Raw genomic sequence first — 21,084 nt, 5'->3', positions numbered from 1 at the left:
ATTTGCAAATCATTTTCAACCCATATTCAGTTGAATATGCTACAAAGACAACATATTTGATGTTCAAACTGATAAACATTTTTTTTTTTTTTTTGCAAATAATCATTAACTTTAGAATTTGATGCCAGCAACACGTGACAAAGAAGTTGGGAAAGGTGGCAATAAATACTGATAAAGTTGAGGAATGCTCATCAAACACTTATTTGGAACATCCCACAGGTGTGCAGGATAATTGGGAACAGGTGGGTGCCATGATTGGGTATAAAAACAGCTTCCCAAAAAATGTTCAGTCTTTCACAAGAAAGGATGGGGCGAGGTACACCTTTTTGTCCACAACTGCGTGAGCAAATAGTCAAACAGTTTAAAAACAACGTTTCTCAAAATGCAATTGCAAGAAATTTAGGGATTTCAACATCTACGGTCCATTATATCAAAAGGTTCAGAGAATCTGGAGAAATCACTCCACGTAAGCGGCATGGCCGGAAACCAACATTGAATGACCGTGACCTTCGATCCCTCAGACGGCACTGTATCAAAAACCGACATCAATCTCTAAAGGATATCACCACATGGGCTCAGGAACACTTCAGAAAACCACTGTCACTAAATACAGTTTGTCACTACATCTGTAAGTGCAAGTTAAAGCTCTCCTTTGCAAAGCGAAAGCCATTTATCAACAACATCCAGAAACGTCGCCGGCTTCTCTGGGCCCGAGATCATCTAAGATGGACTGATACAAAGTGGAAAAGTGTTCTGTGGTCTGACGAGTCCACATTTCAAATTGTTTTTGGAAATATTCGACATCGTGTCATCCGGACCAAAGGGGAAGCGAACCATCCAGACTGTTATTGGCGCAAAGTTCAAAAGCCAGCATCTGTGATGGTATGGAGGTGAAGGCACCACTCTTCATCCATCCATCTCACTGTCCCTTTATTTAAACTGTCCACCATGGGTGCCCGAGCTTTCAGCCGCTCTGCCCCACATCTTTGGAACTCTTTACCACCAGACCTTCGCAACTTAGATTCAATATCCCTCTTCAAATCAAGATTCCTGAGTGCTTATTCATTGTAATCATCCATCCATCCATCCATTTTCTACCGCTTATTCCCTTCGGGGTCTCGGGGGGCGCTGGAGCCTATCTCAACTACAATCGGGCGGAAGGCGGGGTGTACCCTGGACAAGTCGCCATCTCATTGCAGGGCTCATTGTAATCATCTTTTCTTTTCTCTTTGTTGTTGTTGTTGTTGTTTTTTTATCCAATTTGATTTTATTGTTGTGATTTTGTACGGTGTCCTTGAGTGCCCAGAAAGGCGCCTTATAAATAAAATGTAGTATTATTATTATTACCATTAATGCTGAAAGGTACATACAGGTTTTGGACCAACATGTGCTGCCATCTAAGCGCCGTCTTTTTCATGGACGCCCCTGCTTATTTCAGCAAGACAATGCCAAGCCACATTCAGCACGTGTTACAACAGCGTGGCTTCGTAAAAAAAGAGTGCGGGTATTTTTCTGGCCCGCCTGCAGTCCAGACCTGTCCCTCATCAAAAATGTGTGGCGCATTATGAAGCGTAAAATACGACAGCGGAGACCCCGGACTGTTGAACGACTGAAGCTGTACATAAAACAAGAATGGGAAATAATTCCACTTTCAAAGCTTCAACAATTACTTTCCTCAGTTCCCAATCGTTTATTGAGTGTTGTTAAAAGGAAAGGCCATGTAACACAGTGGTGAACATGCCCTTTCCCAACTACTTTGGCACGTGTTGCAGCCATGAAATTCTAAGTTAATTATTATTTGCAAAAAAAAAATAAAGTTTATGAGTTTGAACATCAAATATGTTGTCTTTGTAGTGCATTCAATTGAATATGGGTTGAAAAGGATTTGCAAATCATTGTATTCCGTTTATATTTACATCTAACACAATTTCCCAACTCATATGGAAACGGGGTTTGTACATGCATTTACAGTATGTGGCGAAGGGGAGGAAGAGGCGATGTGCAGGCAGTGCAAAAAAAGAAATGGAGGCACGGTCAGGGGAGGGAAGACACGTGACTCACTGTGATGGCCCCCATATAGGTTAGTGCATGTTGTAAGTACTCATGCACCAACCTTTACATTTCAAGTTGGCCAAAGCAACATAGGTCTTGAATAGATTTATGCACCAATGACAGCACCGAGCTGTCGGATGGCGGCTTAACCCAGCTATCTGTATGTTATATAATGATACACACACTCCATACACACACTCCTCTTTGTCATCAACCTGCATGCATGTGTGTTGTGTACTCCATGATGCATTGTATGTATACTATAGTGTCATTGTTGTTCTCCTCAACATGATAGTATGATACACACACACACACACACATTCTTGAATTTGTTGCCTTCTTAAGACCTCCGAAAAATGCCTACCTCTTTCGGACCACCCTTTCTGGATATAAAAAGATTTGTATTTACAACATTAATAATATATACATATAATGTAAATATATAAAAAAAAGCTTGTTGTGAAAAATTAGTTGGAATTTCACAAGAAAAAGGTCACAATTTCACAAGAAAAACTTAATTTTAGCAGTATTCAAATAAAAGTCGTAATTTTACTCGACGCGAGTCAAAATTTTACGAGAAAAACTGAACATTTGTGCAATGTTATGATGAAAGTTGGAATTTTACTCAATATCAGTCGCGATTTTACAGGAAAAGCTTAAGATTTTGACAATTTTATGAAAGGAGTCGTAATCTTACTCGACAAAAGTCACAATTTTATAAGAAAACTTTAAAATGTTGGCAGTGTTATATTAATTGGAATTTTACTTGGCAAAATGATGACAAAAGTCATAATTTTACTCAAAACATTTCACTATTTTACAAGGACAACAGAACAATTGGCAATATTGTGATACAAGTCAGAATTTTATTTGACAAATGTCAGCATTTTGCATTAAAAAGTAATCATTTTACATTTTTTTTAAAAAGTCATACTTTTAGGAGAAAATATTGCAATATTAAAGAAACAGAAAGAGTATGAGAAATTGTTCCCAATTTTATAAGAAAAAGTCGACACATTGTGAGAAAAAGACTGCTTTTAGTTAATTAATTAATTAATTTATTTTTCGTTTGTAATTGTTTTTAAACTTCATTATTTACTTCAAACTATTACAGTATGTCTCTATATACATATATATATTTTTTGGGAATAAATTTTGGCCAAAGGGGGCGCATTTCAATTTCTTACACACACTTGTTATTTCATATGTTGACCAGAGGGGGAGCACTCCAGATTTTTACACACACTTGTTATTACATATGTTGACCAAAGGGGGAGTACTTGAAATGTTTACACACACTTGTTATTACATATGTTTGCCAAAGGGGGAGCACTTGAAATGTTTACACACACTTGTTATTTCATATGTTGGCCAGAGGGGGAACACTTAAAATGTTCACACACACACTTGTTATTTCATATGTTGACCAGAGGGGGAGCACTTTAAAATGTTTACACACACTTGTTATTATATATGTTGGCCAGAGGGGGAGCACTTCAAATGTTTACACACACTTGTTATTTCATATGTTGACCAGAGGGGGAGTACTTTAACATTTTTACACACACTTGTTATTATATATGTTGGCCAGACAGGGAGCACTTAAAATTTTTGCACACACTTGTTATTTCATATGTTGGCCAGAGGGGGACCACTTTAAAATGTTTACATACACTTGTTATTTCATATGTTGACCAGATTGAGAGCACTTTAAAATGTTTACACACACTTGTTATTACATATGTTGACCAGAGGGGGAGCACTTTAAAATGTTTACACACACTTGTTATTTCATATGTTGACCAGAGTGGGAGCACTTTAAAATGTTTACACACACTTGTTATTATATATGTTGGCCAGAGGGGGAGCACTTCAAAATGTTTACACACACTTGTTATTATATATGTTGGCCAGAGGGCGGAGCACTTCAAATTTTTACACACACTTGTTATTTCATATGTTGGCCAGAAAGGGACCACTTAACATTTTTTCACACACTTGTTATTACATATGTTGACCAAAGGAGGAGCACTTCAAATTTTTACACAGACTTGTTATTTCATATGTTGGCCAGAGAGAGAGCACTTTAAAATGTTCACACACACTTGCTATTTCATATGTTAACCAGAGGGGCGCACTTTAAAATGTTTACACACACTTGTTATTATATATGTTGGCCAGAGGGGGGAGCACTTAAAATGTTTACACACACTTGTTATTTCATATGTTGGCCAGAGGGGGAGCACTTTAAAATGTTTACACACATTTGTTATTACATATTTTGGCCAGAGAGGGAGCAATTACAATTTTTGCACACACTTGCTTTTTCATATGTTGACCAGAGGGGGAGCACTTTAACATTTTTACACACACTTGTTATTACATATGTTGGCCAGAGGGGGAGCACTTAAAAATTTTACACACACTTGCTTTTTCATATGTTGACCAGAGGGGGAGCACTTTAACATTTTTACACACACTTGTTATTACATATGTTGGCCAGAGGGAGAACACTTAAAATTTTTACACACACTTCTTACTTCATATGTTGGCCAGAGGGGGGAGTACTTAAAATTTTACACACACTTGTTATTTCATATGTTGACCAGAAAGGGAGCACTTAACATTTTTACACACACTTGTTATTACATATGTTGACCAAAGGAGGAGCACTTCAAATTTTTACACAGACTTGTTATTTCATATGTTGGCCAGAGGGGGAGCACTTTAAAATGTTCACACACACTTGTTATTATATATATTGACCAGAGGGGACACACTTTTTAAAATGTTTACACACACTTGTTATTTCATATGTTGGCCAGAGGGGGAGCACTTTAAAATGTTTACACACACTTGTTATTTCATATGTTGACTAGAGTGGGAGCACTTTAAAATGTTTACACACACTTGTTATTATATATATTGACCAGAGGGGACACACTTTTTAAAATGTTTACACACACTTGTTATTATATATGTTGGCCAGAGGGGGGAGCACTTCAAATTTTTACACACACTTGTTATTTCATATGTTGACCAGAGGGGGAGCACTTTAACATTTTTACACACACTTGTTATTACATATGTTGACCAGAGCGGGAACACTTAAAATTTTTACGCACACTTGTTATTTCATATGTTGACCAGAGGGTGAACATTTTAAAATGTTTACACACACTTGTTATTATATGTGTTGGCCAGAGGGGGAGCACTTTAAAATGTTTACACACACTTGTTATTTCATATGTTGACCAGATTGAGAGCACTTTAAAATGTGTACACGCACTTGTTATTATATATGTTGACCAGAGGGGGAGCACTTTTAAAAAAGACACACACAGTCAATATTGAAAAATCCCTCCTTTTTTGGAACCACCCTCATTTTGAGAAGATTTCCCCACCAGGGGGTGCAAATGAGACATTCTCTATTAGATGCAATGGTTTTCCGTAACAGTGACCAGGATTTCGGTCCGAACTTGATCACACCTCCTCATATGGAAGCTACTTTTCCTTGTTGACGTCTCAGGAAGGGTAGAAATACAAGAACACACACACACACACACACACACACACACGCCCACATTTTCAAGGCAAGCCCTGCACGCGGGTACACGCACACACGCACGCACGCACGCGAGCATCACGTGTTTCCCTACCAGTAAAAAAAAAAAAAAAGCTCCTTGTCAAAAATGACCCAGCATGAATTGTGAATGTGATGTAACGACGAGTGTGCATGTTGGCGAGTTCGTTGCGTGGACACGACAAGAGCGAGCGCGCGCGCGTGTGTTTTTTTTTTTTCTTTTTTTTTTTTCTGCAGCCCGTCACGCCAGTCCCCGTACACGCACGAATACTATCGCCACAGCACATGATGAAGGCACGGCCCTCAGGCTCGTGCGGCTGCCATGACAACCGTTACTAGCCAATGTCAAAGCAAAAGAGTGCCGACCCCCCGAATGGTTTCCCCCCCTTTGCTCCGTCTTACCGCGTCATCCCCATCACGGGGCCTCCGACTCCCATCCCTCCGCCGGCCGCGGAGCCGTTGGCGGGCTTCATGTGTGGCTGCCCCGCGCTGGCCGGGTGTCCTCCGGGCAGCACGGAGCCCATCATCCCGGCCTCTCCCGGCTGCCCGCCGCCCTCCATGCTCGCTTCGTTCCCCATCGCGGCTCACAAGACAGGAGGGCGGGGAATCCTCCCTTCTTCTTCTCCTTCTTCTTCTTCTTTGGCTTTCACGTCGCTGTCTTGAAACGAGATGCAGGCGGTCCGACGTGGAATGGACGGGGAGGGGTAAAAAAAAGGGGAAGAGAGAAGAAGGTGAGGGATCTCAGCCTTGCTCGTGTATTACCGCCATCATCATCATCATCATCATCATCATCCTCATCCAACTCCTCGTCAGCCTCAGCACCAGTAGGCTCGCTTCTGACGTGGTGGCGGGAGCGCGCTTCCGCCTGCCTGTAAGACCCAAAACAACCGCCAGGGGGCGCGCTAGGAGACAAAAAGATGAAAAACATATTTGCTTTGAATATTTGCAATCAATGTTATGTAGTGTAAATAAAAACCAATTTTCAACTTATATTCAATTGAATAGACTGCAAAGACAAGATATTTAATGTTCGGACAGAGAAACTTTATTTTATTTTTTTTTGCAAATAATTATTAACTTAGAATTTAATGGCAGCAACACGTTTGCAAAAAAGTTGGCACAGGGGCATGTTCACCACTGTGTTACATGGCCTTTCCTTTTAGCAAGTACCAGTAAACGTATGGGAACTGAGGAGAGTGTCAAGACTTGGTCTTGGATGTTAGCTTTTCCGGGATGCAACGGAAAGTTGGCTCGGGCGAGACGGGAATGTGAGTACATTTTTTTATTGAAACACTAGAACTACAAAAAAAGGATCAAACAAAAGACGCGCACAATGGCGGAGAACAAACTATGAAAAACAAAAAGACTATAAACATGGAACAAAAACTTACTTTGGCATGGGACATGAAGCAGGATCTTAGAGGATGAAGAGTGTACATAAGCATAAATGTGGAGGTCGTCAGAACGACAAACTGAAAAGAATGAACTGAAATACTATGGACATGACTAGTGAAAGCAGGTGCGTGACTCAAAACGTGAAACAGGTGCGTGACGTGACAGGTGAAAACTAATGGTTGCTATGGTGACAAAACAAAAGTGCACAAAAAGTCCAAAACCCAAAACGAACATGACCAAAACAAAAACATGATCACACAGACATGACAGAGAGCAATTTTTGAAGCTTCTCAGGTGGAATTCTTTCCCATTCTTGCTTTATGTACAGCTAAAGTTGTTCAACAGTCTTCGTTGTGGTATTTTCGGCTTCATAATGCACCACACATTTTCAATGGGAGACAGGTCTGGACTACAGGCAGGCCAGTATAGTACCTGCACTCTTTTACTATGAAGCCACGTTGATGTAACACGTGGCTTGGCATTGTCTTGCTGATATAAGCAGGGGCGTCCATGATAACGTTGCTAGGATTGCAACATATGTTGCTCCAAAACCTGTATGTACCTTTCAGCATTAATGGTGCCTTCACAAATGTGCGAGTCACCCATGTCTTGGTCACTAATACACCCCCATACCATCACAGATGCTGGCTTTTCAACTTTGCGCCTACAACAATCCGGATGGTACTTCTCCTCTTTGGTCCGGAGGACACAACGTCCACAGTTTCCAAAAACAATTTGAAATGTGGACTCTTCAGACCACAGAACACTTTTACACTTTGCATCAGTCCATCTTAGATGAGCTTGGGCCCAGCGAAGCCAGCAGCGTTTCTGGGTGTTGTTGATAAATGGCTTTCGCTTGCCATAGTAGAGTTTTAACTTGCACTTACAGATGTAGCGACGAACTGTAGTTACTGACAGTGGTTTTCTAAAGTGTTCCTGAGCCCATGTGGTGATATCCTTTACGCGCCGATGTCGCTTTTTGATGCGGCACCGCCTGAGGGATCAAATGTCTGTAATATCATCGCTTACGTGCAGTGATTTCTACAGATTCTCTGAACCTTTTGATGATATTACAAACCTTAGATGGTGAAATTCCCAAATTCCTTGCAATAGCTGGTTGAGAAATGTTGTTCTTAAACTGTTCGACAATTTGCTCACGCATTTGTTCATAAAGTGGTGACCCTCGCCCCATCCTTGTTTGTGAATGACTGAGCATTTCATGGAAGTTGCTTTTATACCCAATCATGGCACCCACCTGTTCCCAATTAGCCTGTTCACCTGTGGGATGTTCCAAATAAGTGTTTGATGAGCATTCCCCAACTTTCTCAGTCTTTTTTGCCACTTGTACCAGCTTTTTTACAACATGTTGCAGGCATCAAATTCCAAATGAGCTAATTTTTGCAAAAAATAACAAAGTTTTCCAGTTTTAATGTTAAGTATATTGTCTTTGCGGTCTATTCAATTGAATATAGGTTGAAAAGGATTTTCTAATCATTGTATTCTGTTTTTATTTACCATTTTGGGGTTTTATTTGGGTTAGTAGTTAAAATAGAGAATATTCAGTAATGAAAATAATAAATACAAAGGTAAAAAATGAAACATTTTATTAAGAATTAATGCAGAATATATAATGAAGGGATCCATGTTGAATAATAATAAATGAAATCATTGAAGACAGACGATATCAGACATGATTGTTTACATTAAATAGTGACATTAAATCAAATAATTTTTGCAGACACTGGTTTTCATTGAATGATAATCCCTGAAATAATTAACACTAAATTGGCCCTAGTGTGTGAATGTTGTCTGTCTATCTATGTTGGCCCTGTGATGAGCTGGCGACTTGTCCGGAGTGTATCCCGCCTTCCGCCCGAGTGCAGCTGGGATAGGCTCCAGCACCCCCCGCGACACGAGAGGGACAAGCGGTAGGAAATGGATGGATGGATATCAGACAGCATGTTTTCCATTAAAAAATGAATGAAATAATTGAGAATAAATGATATCAGACACTGGTTTTCATTAATTTTTTAAATAAATGAAATAATTGCTGATCATTGATATCAGACACCATGGTTTTCATCGAATAATGAATTGAGGATAAATGATATCAGACACTGTTTTTTATTTAAGTTAAATTAAGTTTAACTTTAACTTAACTTAACTTAATCAGACACTGGTTTTTATTTAAATATAATATTTGAAATAATTTGAGAATGAATTCCAGACACCATGGTTTTCATTAAATAGTGATATCATCCATCCATCCATCCATTTTCTACCGCTTGTCCCAAATTAATTCAATTATACATAAAATAATTAAGGATAAATGATTTCAGGCGCCATAGTTTTCATGAAGTAATGATACTTAATGATAGAATTAAGGATACATGCTAATAGACACTGGTTTTCATTAAGTAATACATAAAGGGATTGAGGATAAATTACATCAAACACCTGCGATGAGGTGGTGACTTGTCCAGGGTGTACTCTGCCTACCGCCCGAATGCAGCTGAGATAGGCTCCAGCGACCCCCCGCCACCCCAAAAGGGACAAGCGGTAGAAAATGGATGGATTGATGGATGCACATCAAACACCATGGTTTCCCATCCATCCATTTTTCAACCACATGTCTCTCTGGGGGTTAAGACGGGCTGGAGCCTATCCCAGCTGTACAAATGAAATCATTTCAAATGTATTTATCAATGAATAAATACTATCAGACACTGGTTTCATTAGAATATAATATGTGAAATAATTGAGGATGAATGATATCAGACACAATTGTTTTTCATGAAATAATATTAAATTAAATAGTTGAGGATAAATGATATCAGATATAGATTTTAATTACTTGATAACACATGAAAGTGATATCAGACACGGTTTTTCAGTAAATGATAACACATGAAAGGAGTAAGGCATACTTGCCAACCCTCCCGGATTTTCCGGGAGACTCCCGAAATTCAGCGCCTCTCCCGAAAACCTCCCGGGATAAATTTTCTCCCGAAAATCTCCCGAAATTCAGGCGGGGCTGGAAGCCACGCCCCCTCCAGCTCCATGCGGATCTGAGTGACGTCAGGTGCGCAACACCACGTAAATCGTTGGCCAACCAAAAAGTAACCCCAGTACGCTATAGCCAACATTCACCAGGAGATGGCAACAGACAAACATAGATCACTATTACATTCCTCCCCTTTTAGAAATGTATAGAAGTTACTCAAAATAAATAAACAACCCAACCAAAAAATGCAGCAGCTCAATTAAAAAACTGTACATAAGCCACATTCTTTTCTTTTTTTTTTAGTACTGAACTCTTAACCCTCATTTGTAAAAAAAAAAAATAACATGCTTATTATACAAACAGTATTTGTACACCTTTAACACAGATTTTTATACTGTCTTCAGAGATTCAGTTTTTTTGGTGGTACTCGAAACGTTTCTGGGTACCTGCGAAAGGGTGTTCAGCATGGTTAGAAAAATAGTGACAGAGAATAGAACAAGGATGGACAATTCAACCCTTAACTCAACAATGAGTAGATGAGTGTTATGTGTGTGTATATGTGTAAATAAATGAACACTGAAATTCAAGTATTTCTTTTATATATATATATATATATATATATATATATATATATATATATATATATATATATATATATATATATATATATATATATATATATATATATATAAAATATATATATAATAAAATAAATATATATATAGCTAGAATTCACTGAAAGTCAAGTATTTCTTATATATATGTATATATATATGTATGTGTGGGAAAAAAATCACAAGACTATTTCATCTCTACAGGCCTGTTTCATGAGGGGGGGTACCCTCAATCATCAGGAGATTTTAATGGGAGCATTCGCATACCATGGTTTATATAGGGCACAGAGTGGGTGGGTACAGGCTGGCCTAGGGGCGTGGTGATTGGCTCATGTGTTACCTAGGAGGTGTTTCCGTCTATGGCGGCATGTTGTTACAATTTCGCTGCGCTTGTTGAGGGATGACAGGTCTGGACGGTAAATAATGAACAGTTTCTCTTTCAAGCATAGGTTGCATCTTTTATTACCACTATTGTAAGGTGTGCTGGATGCAAGAATTTGCCATGTTATTGAATATTCAACATTATTGTCTTTGAGGTCCCAAATGTGTTTGCTGAGTTCTGTGGTATTTCGCAGGTTTTTATTCCTGAAAGAAGCCTTGTGATTGTTCCATCTGGTTTTGAATTCTTCCTCGGTTAATCCTACATATGTGTCGGATGTGTTAATGTCCTTGCGTACTACCTTAGATTGGTAGACAACTGATGTTTGTAAGCACCCCCCGTTGAGAGGGCAATCAGGTTTCTTTCGACAGTTACACCCTTTGTTGGTTTTGGAGTCGCTCTGTCTGGGGGTCGACGGCTCATTTGCAATTGTTTTGTTGTGGTTTGAGATGATTTGTCGTATATTGTTCATACAGCTGTAGCTCAATTTAATGTTGTTCTTGTTGAATACTTTTCTTAGGGTGTTGTCTTTGGGAAAGTGTTTGTCAATCAGATTGAGGAATTTGTGTCCAATGTTCGTTGAGACGTTTTTGCTGTATGGGGGGTTGTACCAGATGATGTCGTTTCGTTTTCTGTTCTTTTTTGGCTTGTTTCCTGGCGTGGGTTCATAGGTGAGGGTGAAATTGTATCCGCTTTCATCAAGGGCTTTTTGGTACGGGGGGGTTGCTTGGTCAAATTCAGCTTTGCTAGATGACAGCATCGATAGCCTTTTATTGATTCCGGTAGGTATTCTTTTCGTGGTGGTGGGTGGGTGGTTGCTGTCATGGTGCACGTATTGGAGTGTTGTGTTGGGTTTCGTGAATGGTTGGTAGCTGTTATTTCTCAGGTTGAAAGTGACGTCAAGGAAGTTGACGGTTTTCTTGTTGGCTTCAATCGTGATCCGTAGGCCGTTCTCTTTGAAAATTTGGCATATGCGCTTCTTGGTATTCTCGCTGCTCCTTGGCGAGGCGCGACACACTGCCAGTCCGTCATCACGGTAAATACCAAGGTTCAGATTGAGGCTAGCGAGCTGGGAGAGGAGGAAACTCCCAACGAGTTCACACGTTTCTGCTCCGTCAAAACTTCCCATAGTGACGTCAAATGTTGCATTGTTCTTTTTTTGCCATGGTGTACTGTTGTGGATGAGAATGGAGTTTTTTGCGTGGATGATGATGTTTCTTTCGTTGCCTGTGATTGAGTCGTAGTCTGAGGCGAAGTCTAGTGCTTGAGTCAGTAGGTCTTGCGTGATGGAAGGGTAAAATTCCTCGATATCAAAGGAGATAAAGTTGTGCTGTTGTTTGTCTTGGATGTTGTTGAACCATTTGATTACTGCTGCTGTATTTCTCCATTGGTTGAGTGGTGTTTTGACCTTGATTTTTGTGTTGACTCTGTCCAGGATTATTTTGCTGATTTTTCCTATTTCAGATTTAGTTGGGTTTATTAGTCGGCATGTTGGGTTATTTGCGAAGTTGGGTTTGTGGTCCTTCAATGTGATGAAGGCTTGATATGTATATATATATATATATATATATATATATATATATATATATATATATATATATATATATATATATTAGAGATGCGCGGATAGGCAATTTATCTCATCCGCAACCGCGTCAGAAAGTCGTCATCCATCCGCCATCCACCCGATGTAACGTTTGATCAAAACTGCATCCGCCCGCCATCCGCCCGTTGTTATATATCTAATATTAATAAAAAAAATAAAAAAAGGGTGAAAACTACGCGAATTGCACCTTGTGCAGACAAAATTTTTCGATCGGACACGGAGGAATTAGCGATGTAAAAGACCACGTTGGGACAAAAAAACACAAGTCTAATGCCGTTGCTAGCGATACAAGTGGAAAACTTTCAACGTTTTTCGTCGCCCAAACAGATTCTTTGGATGTGATAAATGCCGAAGTTTTATTTACGGAGGCAATAATTGAGCATGGACTTCCAATCGCACTGGCTGATCACATGGGACAGTTAATAATGTAATGCAACCTTTAAAAATCATTACGCGGTGATCGCGATCCCAAAAATAAACTTTTCTTGCATGATAATGTCCAGAAAATTTCGCTTTATATTACTATAGAGTCCTTTTAACGAATGAGTTTGATGGTTTATCACAAACCTTAAATGAAATTCCATGGCCACCGTCCTGCTCTCTATATCAACCAGGGTGAGCCCCACCCCTTTCGTGAGCGCACTGTGCGCGGAGTGACCCCTGTTACGAGCCCCCGGCCACGGGGGTGGCGGGCAGGTAAGCTGCTTACCTGCTGCGCGTGACGCCGGCCGCGGCGAAAGCGGACGAGGCGGGGTGTCGGTGCGGTGGGCGCGGTAGTGACCCTGGACGTGCGTCGGGCCCTTCTCGCGGATCGCCTCAGCTACGGCTCCCGGTGGGGCCCTCTCGGGGGAAGGGGCCTCGGTCCCGGACCCCGGCGAGGCGTCCGTTCTCCGCTCCGTAAAAGTGTCCATCTCTTTTCTTTTTTTTTCTTCTGTTGTGGCATATGCTGCAGGTGCCTGCTCGTTTTTCCTATGTGGGTAACAACATTTAACTATGTATATATATTTCCGAATTGGTTTAACTGCCACCCGCAAAAAAACAAAAAAAAAAAAAAACAAAACAAAAAAAAATCTAATTAATCCGCCCGACCCGACCCGCGAGCGGATAAAATCTTTTTTTTTTTAATTTCATCCGCCCGATCCGCGGATAATCCGCGGACTCCGCGGTTGTGTCCGCAAACCGCGCATCTCTAATATATATATATATATATATATATATATATATATATATATATATATATTTGAAATACTTGACTTGGTGAATTCTAGCTGTCAATATACTCCTCCCCTCTTAGCCCCGCCCCCAACCACGCCCCCCACCCCCCACCCCCCACCTCCCGAAATCGGAGGTCTCAAGGTTGGCATGTATGGAGTAAGGATAAATTACGTCAGACACCATGATTTTCATTAAGTAATGATTTTGAATGAATTAATTTAGGATAAATGATAGACGCTGCTTTTATTTATCTTGTTCTTACATAAATACTATTAATACTGGCACAAAAAATTAAAATATTCATGTTACACACTAGTACTGATCATTTTTTCACATTTAAAGGCGTACGTCCCTTTTTTGATGATGCACAAATAGGGAGGGGGGAAGAGTACGTGCGCGTCCACATGACCGGAGCGAGTGCACGAGGAGTGGCGTGCACTCGCAGAGAGGCGACTGCACTGGGCGTCACGTGACTCCCAATAACACGGCGGTGGAACCCCCACCCCCCCAACCCCCACCCACCTGCAGGCTCTATGCTCATTCATATGGAGACAGAGTGGAGGAAGGAGCCCTCAATTGTCCCGCATGGAGACATTCAGTTCAATATTACACTTTCCACTGTTTTTAAGTAAACACTCGGAATGCAAACCCACCGCACTAAAAGCACTCATGCACTTAACGAGTATATTTATAGGATTGGACCAAAGCACAGCTTTTATGCGGGCTTTTGCAGCTAATATTCAGATGTATGAACTTGGCCATAGTGGTGTTTACTCCCAATACTATATGATGTCATCAACAGGTATACAAAGCATCCACTTTTAGATTCATTGTACATACCCCGTTTCCATATGATTTGGGAAATTGTGTTAGATGTAAATATAAACGGAATACAATGATTTGGGAATCATTTTCAACCCATATTCAGTTGAATATGCTACAAAGACAACATATTTGATGTTCAAACTGATAAACATTTTTTTTTTTTTTTGCAAATAATCATTAACTCTAGAATTTAATGCCAGCAACCCGTGACAAAGAAGTTGGGAAAGGTGGCAATAAATACTGATAAAGTTGAGGAATGCTCATCAAATACTTATTTGGAACATCCCACAGGTGTGCAGGCTAATTGGGAACAGGTGGGTGCCATGATTGGGTATAAAAACAGCTTCCCAAAAAATGCTCCGTCTTTCACAAGAAAGAATGGGGCGAGGTACACCCCTTTGTCCACAACTGCGTGAGCAAATAGTCAAACAGTTTAAAAACAACGTTTCTCAAAGTGCAATTGCAAGAAATTTAGGGATTTCAACATCTACGGTCCATAATATCATCAAAAGGTTCAGAGAATCTGGAGAAATCACTCCACGTAAGCGGCATGGCCGGAAACCAACATTGAATGACCGTGACCTTCGATCCCTCAGACGGCACTGTGTCAAAAACCGACATCAATCTCTAAAGGATATCACCACATGGGCTCAGGAACACTTCAGAAACCCACTGTCAGTAACTACAGTTGGTCGCTACATCTGTAAGTGCAAGTTAAAGCTCTACTATGCAAAGCAAAAGCCATTTATCAACAACATCCAGAAACGCCGCCGGCTTCTCTGGGCCCGAGATCTTCTAAGATGGACTCATGCAAAGTGGAAAAGACTTCTGTGGTCTGACGAGCCCACATTTCAAATTGTTTTTGGAAATATTCGACATCGTGTCATCCGGACCAAAAGGGGAAGCGAACCATCCAGACTGTTATTGGCGCAAAGTTCAAAAGCCAGCATCTGTGATGGTATGGGGGTGTATTAGTACCCAAGACATGGGTAACTTACACATCTGTGAAGGCACCATTAATGCTGAAAGGTTTTGGAACAACATATGCTGCCATCTAAGCGCCGTCTTTTTCATGGACGCCCCTGCTTATTTCAGCACGACAATGCCAAGCCACATTCAGCACGTATTACAACAGCGTGGCTTCGTAAAAAAAAGAGTGCGGGTACTTTCCTGGCCCGCCTGCAGTCCAGACCTGTCTCCCATCGAAAATGTGTGGCGCATTATGAAGCGTAAAATACGACAGCGGAGACCCCGGACTGTTGAACGACTGAAGCTCTACATAAAACAAGAATGGGAAATAATTCCACTTTCAAAGCTTCAACAATTAGTTTCCTCAGTTCCCAATCGTTTATTGAGTGTTGTTAAAAGAAAAGGTGATGTAACACAGTGGTGAACATGCCCTTTCCCAACTACTTTGGCATGTGTTGCAGCCATGAAATTCTAAGTTAATTATTTTTTGCAAAAAAAAAATAAAGTTTTTGAGTTTGAACATCAAATATCTTGTCTTTGTAGTGCATTCAATTGAATATGGGTTGAAAAGGATTTGCAAATCATTGCATTCCGTTTATATTTGCATCCAACACAATTTCCCAACTCACATGGGAACGGGGTTTGTAATTGTTTTATAGCAGGGGTGTCAAACTCATTTTAGCTCAGGGGCCGCATGGAGGAAAATCTGTGCACACGCGGGGCCGGACTATTAAAATCCTGGCATTAAAACAAAAAAATAAAGACACATTCAGGTTGTTTTCTTTGTCTTACTTTGGCCAAAAATAGAACAAACACATTCTGAAAATATTACAATAAAAATATAGAAAAGTAAGAAAAGTGGGACTCCGACGACATCGTCCTCCTGGTCTCTGGCGGGCCTTTCCACGGCGCCGCCATCCTCCTCGTCTCCAGTATTGTCGCCCCCGCAACCTCCGTCCACACAGACGCCCCCACGTGACACCCACCAGACACTTTTTTGTGCCAACAGCAGCGGCGCCCAGGACAGAGGCGTGGAACTTGTAAGCTGCTATGGTTCTGGCGCCACTCGGGTCCGCTTTTTTACCGACGTTCCTTGATCGCCCGCCTCGCCTGCTGCAGCGGCGTTCTACTCGCCGCCGCCACCAGACTCATCCCCGGTGGATTCGGGGACACCTGGGCCGGCAACCCACGACCAGTTCACCCCTCCGCCGTCCCTTAACTCTTGATCTCTGTGTTCAACACTACCGATAACACACTACAGCTAATCTCTACACATAGTCACACACCACACACATTATTGTTTATATATATATAAATATATATACAAACCCCGTTTCCATATGAGTTGGGGAATTGTGTTAGGCGCAAAGTTGAAAAGCCAGCATCTGTGATGGTATGGGGGTGTATTAGTGCCCAAGACATGGGTAACTTACACATCTGTGAAGGCGCCATTAATGCTGAAAGGTACATACAGGTTTTGGAGCAACATATGTTGCCATCCAAGCAACGTTACCATGGACGCCCCTGCTTATTTCAGCAAGACAATGCCAAGCCACGTATTACATCAACGTGGCTTAATAGTAAAAGAGTGCGGGTATATATATATATATAAATGGAATACAATGATTTGCAAATCATTTTCAACCCATATTCAGTTGAATATGCTACAAAAACAACATATTTGATGTTCAAACTGATAAACATTTTTTTTTTTGCAAATAATCATTAACTTTAGAATTTGGTGCCAGCAACACGTGACAAAGAAGTTGGGAAAGGTGGCAATAAATACTGATAAAATACTCATTAAACACTTATTTGGAACATCCCACAGGTGAACAAGCAAATTGGGAACAGGTGGGTGCCATGATTTGGTATAAAAGTAGATTCCATGAAATGCTCAGTCATTCACAAACAAGGATGGGGCGAGGGTCACCACTTTGTCAACAAATGCGTGAGCAAATTGTTGAACAGTTTAAGAAAAACCTTTCTCAACCATGCAGCTATTGCAAGGATTTGAGAGATTTCACCATCTACGCTCCGTAATATCATCAAAGGGTTCAGAGAATCTGGAGAAATCACTGCACGTAAGCAGCTAAGCCCGTGACGTTCGATCCCTCAGGCTGGACTGCATCAACAAGCGACATCAGTGTATAAAGGATATCACCACATGGGCTCAGGAACACTTCAGAAACCCACTGTCAGTAACTACAGTTGGTCGCTACATCTGTAAGTGCAAGTTAAAACTCTCCTATGCAAAGCGAAAACCGTTTATCAACAACACCCAGAAACGCCGTCGGCTTTGCTGGGCCTGAGCTCATCTAAGATGGACTGCTACAAAGTGGAAAAGTGTTCTGTGGTCTGACGAGTCCACATTTCAAATTCTTTTTGGAAACTGTGGACGTCGTGTCCTCCGGACCAAAGAGGAAAAAAAACCATGCGGATTGTTATAGGCGCAAAGTTGAAAAGCCAGCATCTGTGATGGTATGGGGGTGTATTAGTGCCCAACACATGGGTAACTTACACATCTGTGAAGGCCCCATTAATGCTGAAAGGTACATACAGGTTTTGGAGCAACATATGTTGCCATCAAAGCAACGTTACCATGGACGCCCCTGCTTATTTCAGCAAGACAATGCCAAGCCACGTGTTACATCAACGTGGCTTCATAGTAAAAGAGTGTGGGTATATATATACATATATATATATATATATATATATATATATATATATATATATATATATATATATATATATATATATATATATATATATATATATATGACCTGCCATTGTTTATTATCTATAGCTTCATATTAGTGGAAATAAGACCTGTTTCTGGTCAGGCAAAACAGCGGCGGTGAGCAAAGTGAGAGATACCACAAAACAACAGCCGTCTGCCATCTTGCATTGTGCACGCGAGCATCTTGTTTCTCATAGTCTTCAAGTCTCATGCAAACCTTCCAGTCGATCACTTTGACGCTTGCACTCATTGACCGCTCTGCAGGGGTGAATACTTAAAGAGATTGAAAATGAGCAATGTGCCAACCTTCCACTCCACTCCTAGCAAGGTAAAGCCCTATCGGTCAACTGTGAATGCTTAATTGAATGACTGATGGGCTGCAGAGACCTCATCAGCACTTTTAGCTGCCAAGTCCTTTCCTTTTGACTTCCGCTCGCCTCCACAAACAAAATATACTCGAAGAATTGCCGTTCGAGTCTAGTAAAAAAAATTTTAAAAAAGGACGCTATGCTGTTTGCTATATTCCAGTTCCTGAGAAGTTCTTCCCAAAAATTGCGATTGGAGTTGGTTGTGTTTTTTAAAGGTGTATGTCGCCATAAAACTGTGGGACAAAGTGAAAAGTTGTAATAAATTGTTGGGATTGAAACTCTGTGTAGGAAAGTAATTAGGAGCGGCATGGCTCATTTGGTAGAGCGGGCTTCCAGAAACTTTTCCTGGTATGAATGCAGCTTCTGCCATCCTCGTCACTGCCGTTGTGTCCTTTGGCAAGACATTAACCCTCCCTGCTCTTAGTGCCACTCACACTGATGTATGAATGTTTGTGGCAGGACTCCCTTGAAAAAAAAGATTTTTTAATCAAAATGGAACTTTACTGGATGGATTAAGGTTAAAAAAAAATGACATTATGAAAAGCATCTTGCCAACTAAAATGTAGGAACATGTGCTTGTTCAGCCCAGAAAGGAAGCAAGGACGTGAGTGCACATTTGATTGGTTTGACCACAGGTGTCAAAATGATGTGGTCTGACACCGCGTTTAAAGTGGTCTGCCATGTTATATAATGTGGTCTGCCACAACAGTTAATGTGGTCTGCCACTTCATATAATGTAGTCTGCCACAACATTTAATGTGGTCTGCCACTTCATATAATGTAGTCTGCCACAACATTTAATGTGGTCTGCCACTTCATATAATGTAGTCTGCCACAACATTTAATGTGGTCTGCCACAACATTTAACGTGGTCTGCCAGAACATTTAATGTGGTCTGCCACTTCATATAATGTAGTCTGCCACAACATTTAATGTGGTCTGCCACTTCATATAATGTAGTCTGCCACAACATTTAATGTGGTCTTCCACTTCATATAATGTAGTCTGCCACAACATTTAATGTGGTCTGCCACAACATTTAACGTGGTCTGCCAGAACATTTAATGTGGTCTGCCACTTCATATAATGTAGTCTGCCACAACATTTAATGTGGTCTGCCACTTCATATAATGTAGTCTGCCACAACATTTAATGTGGTCTGCCACTTCATATAATGTAGTCTGCCACAACATTCTGCCACAACATTTAATGTGGTCTGCCACAACATTTAACGTGGTCTGCCAGAACATTTAATGTGGTCTGCCACTTCATATAATGTAGTCTGCCACAACATTTAATGTGGTCTGCCACTTCATATAATGTAGTCTGCCACAACATTTAATGTGGTCTTCCACTTCATATAATGTAGTCTGCCACAACATTTAATGTGGTCTGCCACTTCATATAATGTAGTCTGCCACAACATTTAATGTGGTCTGCCACAACATTTAACGTGGTCTGCCAGAACATTTAATGTGGTCTTCCACTTCATATAATGTAGTCTGCCACAACATTTAATGTGGTCTGCCACTTCATATAATGTAGTCTGCCACAACATTTAATGTGGTCTGCCACTTCATATAATGTAGTCTGCCACAACATTCTGCCACAACATTTAATGTGGTCTGCCACAACATTTAACGTGGTCTGCCAGAACATTTAATGTGGTCTGCCACTTCATATAATGTAGTCTGCCACAACATTTAATGTGGTCTGCCACTTCATATAATGTAGTCTGCCACAACATTTAATGTGGTCTTCCACTTCATATAATGTAGTCTGCCACAACATTTAATGTGGTCTGCCACTTCATATAATGTAGTCTGCCACAACATTTAATGTGGTCTGCCACTTCATATAATGTAGTCTGCCACAACATTCTGCCACAACATTTAATGTGGTCTGCCACAACATTTAACGTGGTCTGCCAGAACATTTAATGTGGTCTGCCACTTCATATAATGTAGTCTGCCACAACATTTAATGTGGTCTGCCACGTCATATAATGTAGTCTGCCACAACATTTAATGTGGTCTTCCACTTCATATAATGTAGTCTGCCACAACATTTAATGTGGTCTGCCACTTCATATAATGTAGTCTGCCACAACATTTAATGTGGTCTTCCACTTCATATAATGTAGTCTGCCACAACATTTAATGTGGTCTGCCACTTCATATAATGTAGTCTGCCACAACATTTAATGTGGTCTTCCACTTCATATAATGTAGTCTGCCACAACATTTAATGTGGTCTGCCACTTCATATAATGTAGTCTGCCACAACATTTAATGTGGTCTGCCACAACATTTAACGTGGTCTGCCAGAACATTT

General features: G+C 40.6%; 1 protein-coding gene across 1 annotated transcript in view; it reads right to left on the bottom strand.

Annotated features, from left to right (window-relative positions):
- Positions 1-7,091, bottom strand: part of bsna (bassoon presynaptic cytomatrix protein a) — a 196,144-nt gene extending 189,053 nt beyond the window's left edge. Inside the window, exons 1-2 of the mRNA XM_061974572.1 lie at positions 7,027-7,091; positions 6,038-6,537 (exon numbers count right to left, since the gene is read on the bottom strand). Coding sequence (XP_061830556.1) covers positions 6,038-6,213 — 176 coding nt within the window. The 5' untranslated portion in view covers positions 6,214-6,537; positions 7,027-7,091. The remainder of the gene's footprint in view (positions 1-6,037; positions 6,538-7,026) is intronic.
- Between the last annotated feature and the right edge of the window lie 13,993 nt (positions 7,092-21,084).

The sequence above is a fragment of the Nerophis lumbriciformis genome, linkage group LG01 (assembly GCF_033978685.3).
Source record: "Nerophis lumbriciformis linkage group LG01, RoL_Nlum_v2.1, whole genome shotgun sequence".
Taxonomy (NCBI): Eukaryota; Metazoa; Chordata; class Actinopteri; order Syngnathiformes; family Syngnathidae; genus Nerophis; species Nerophis lumbriciformis.
This window is presented reverse-complemented; position numbering and strand designations above follow the sequence as displayed.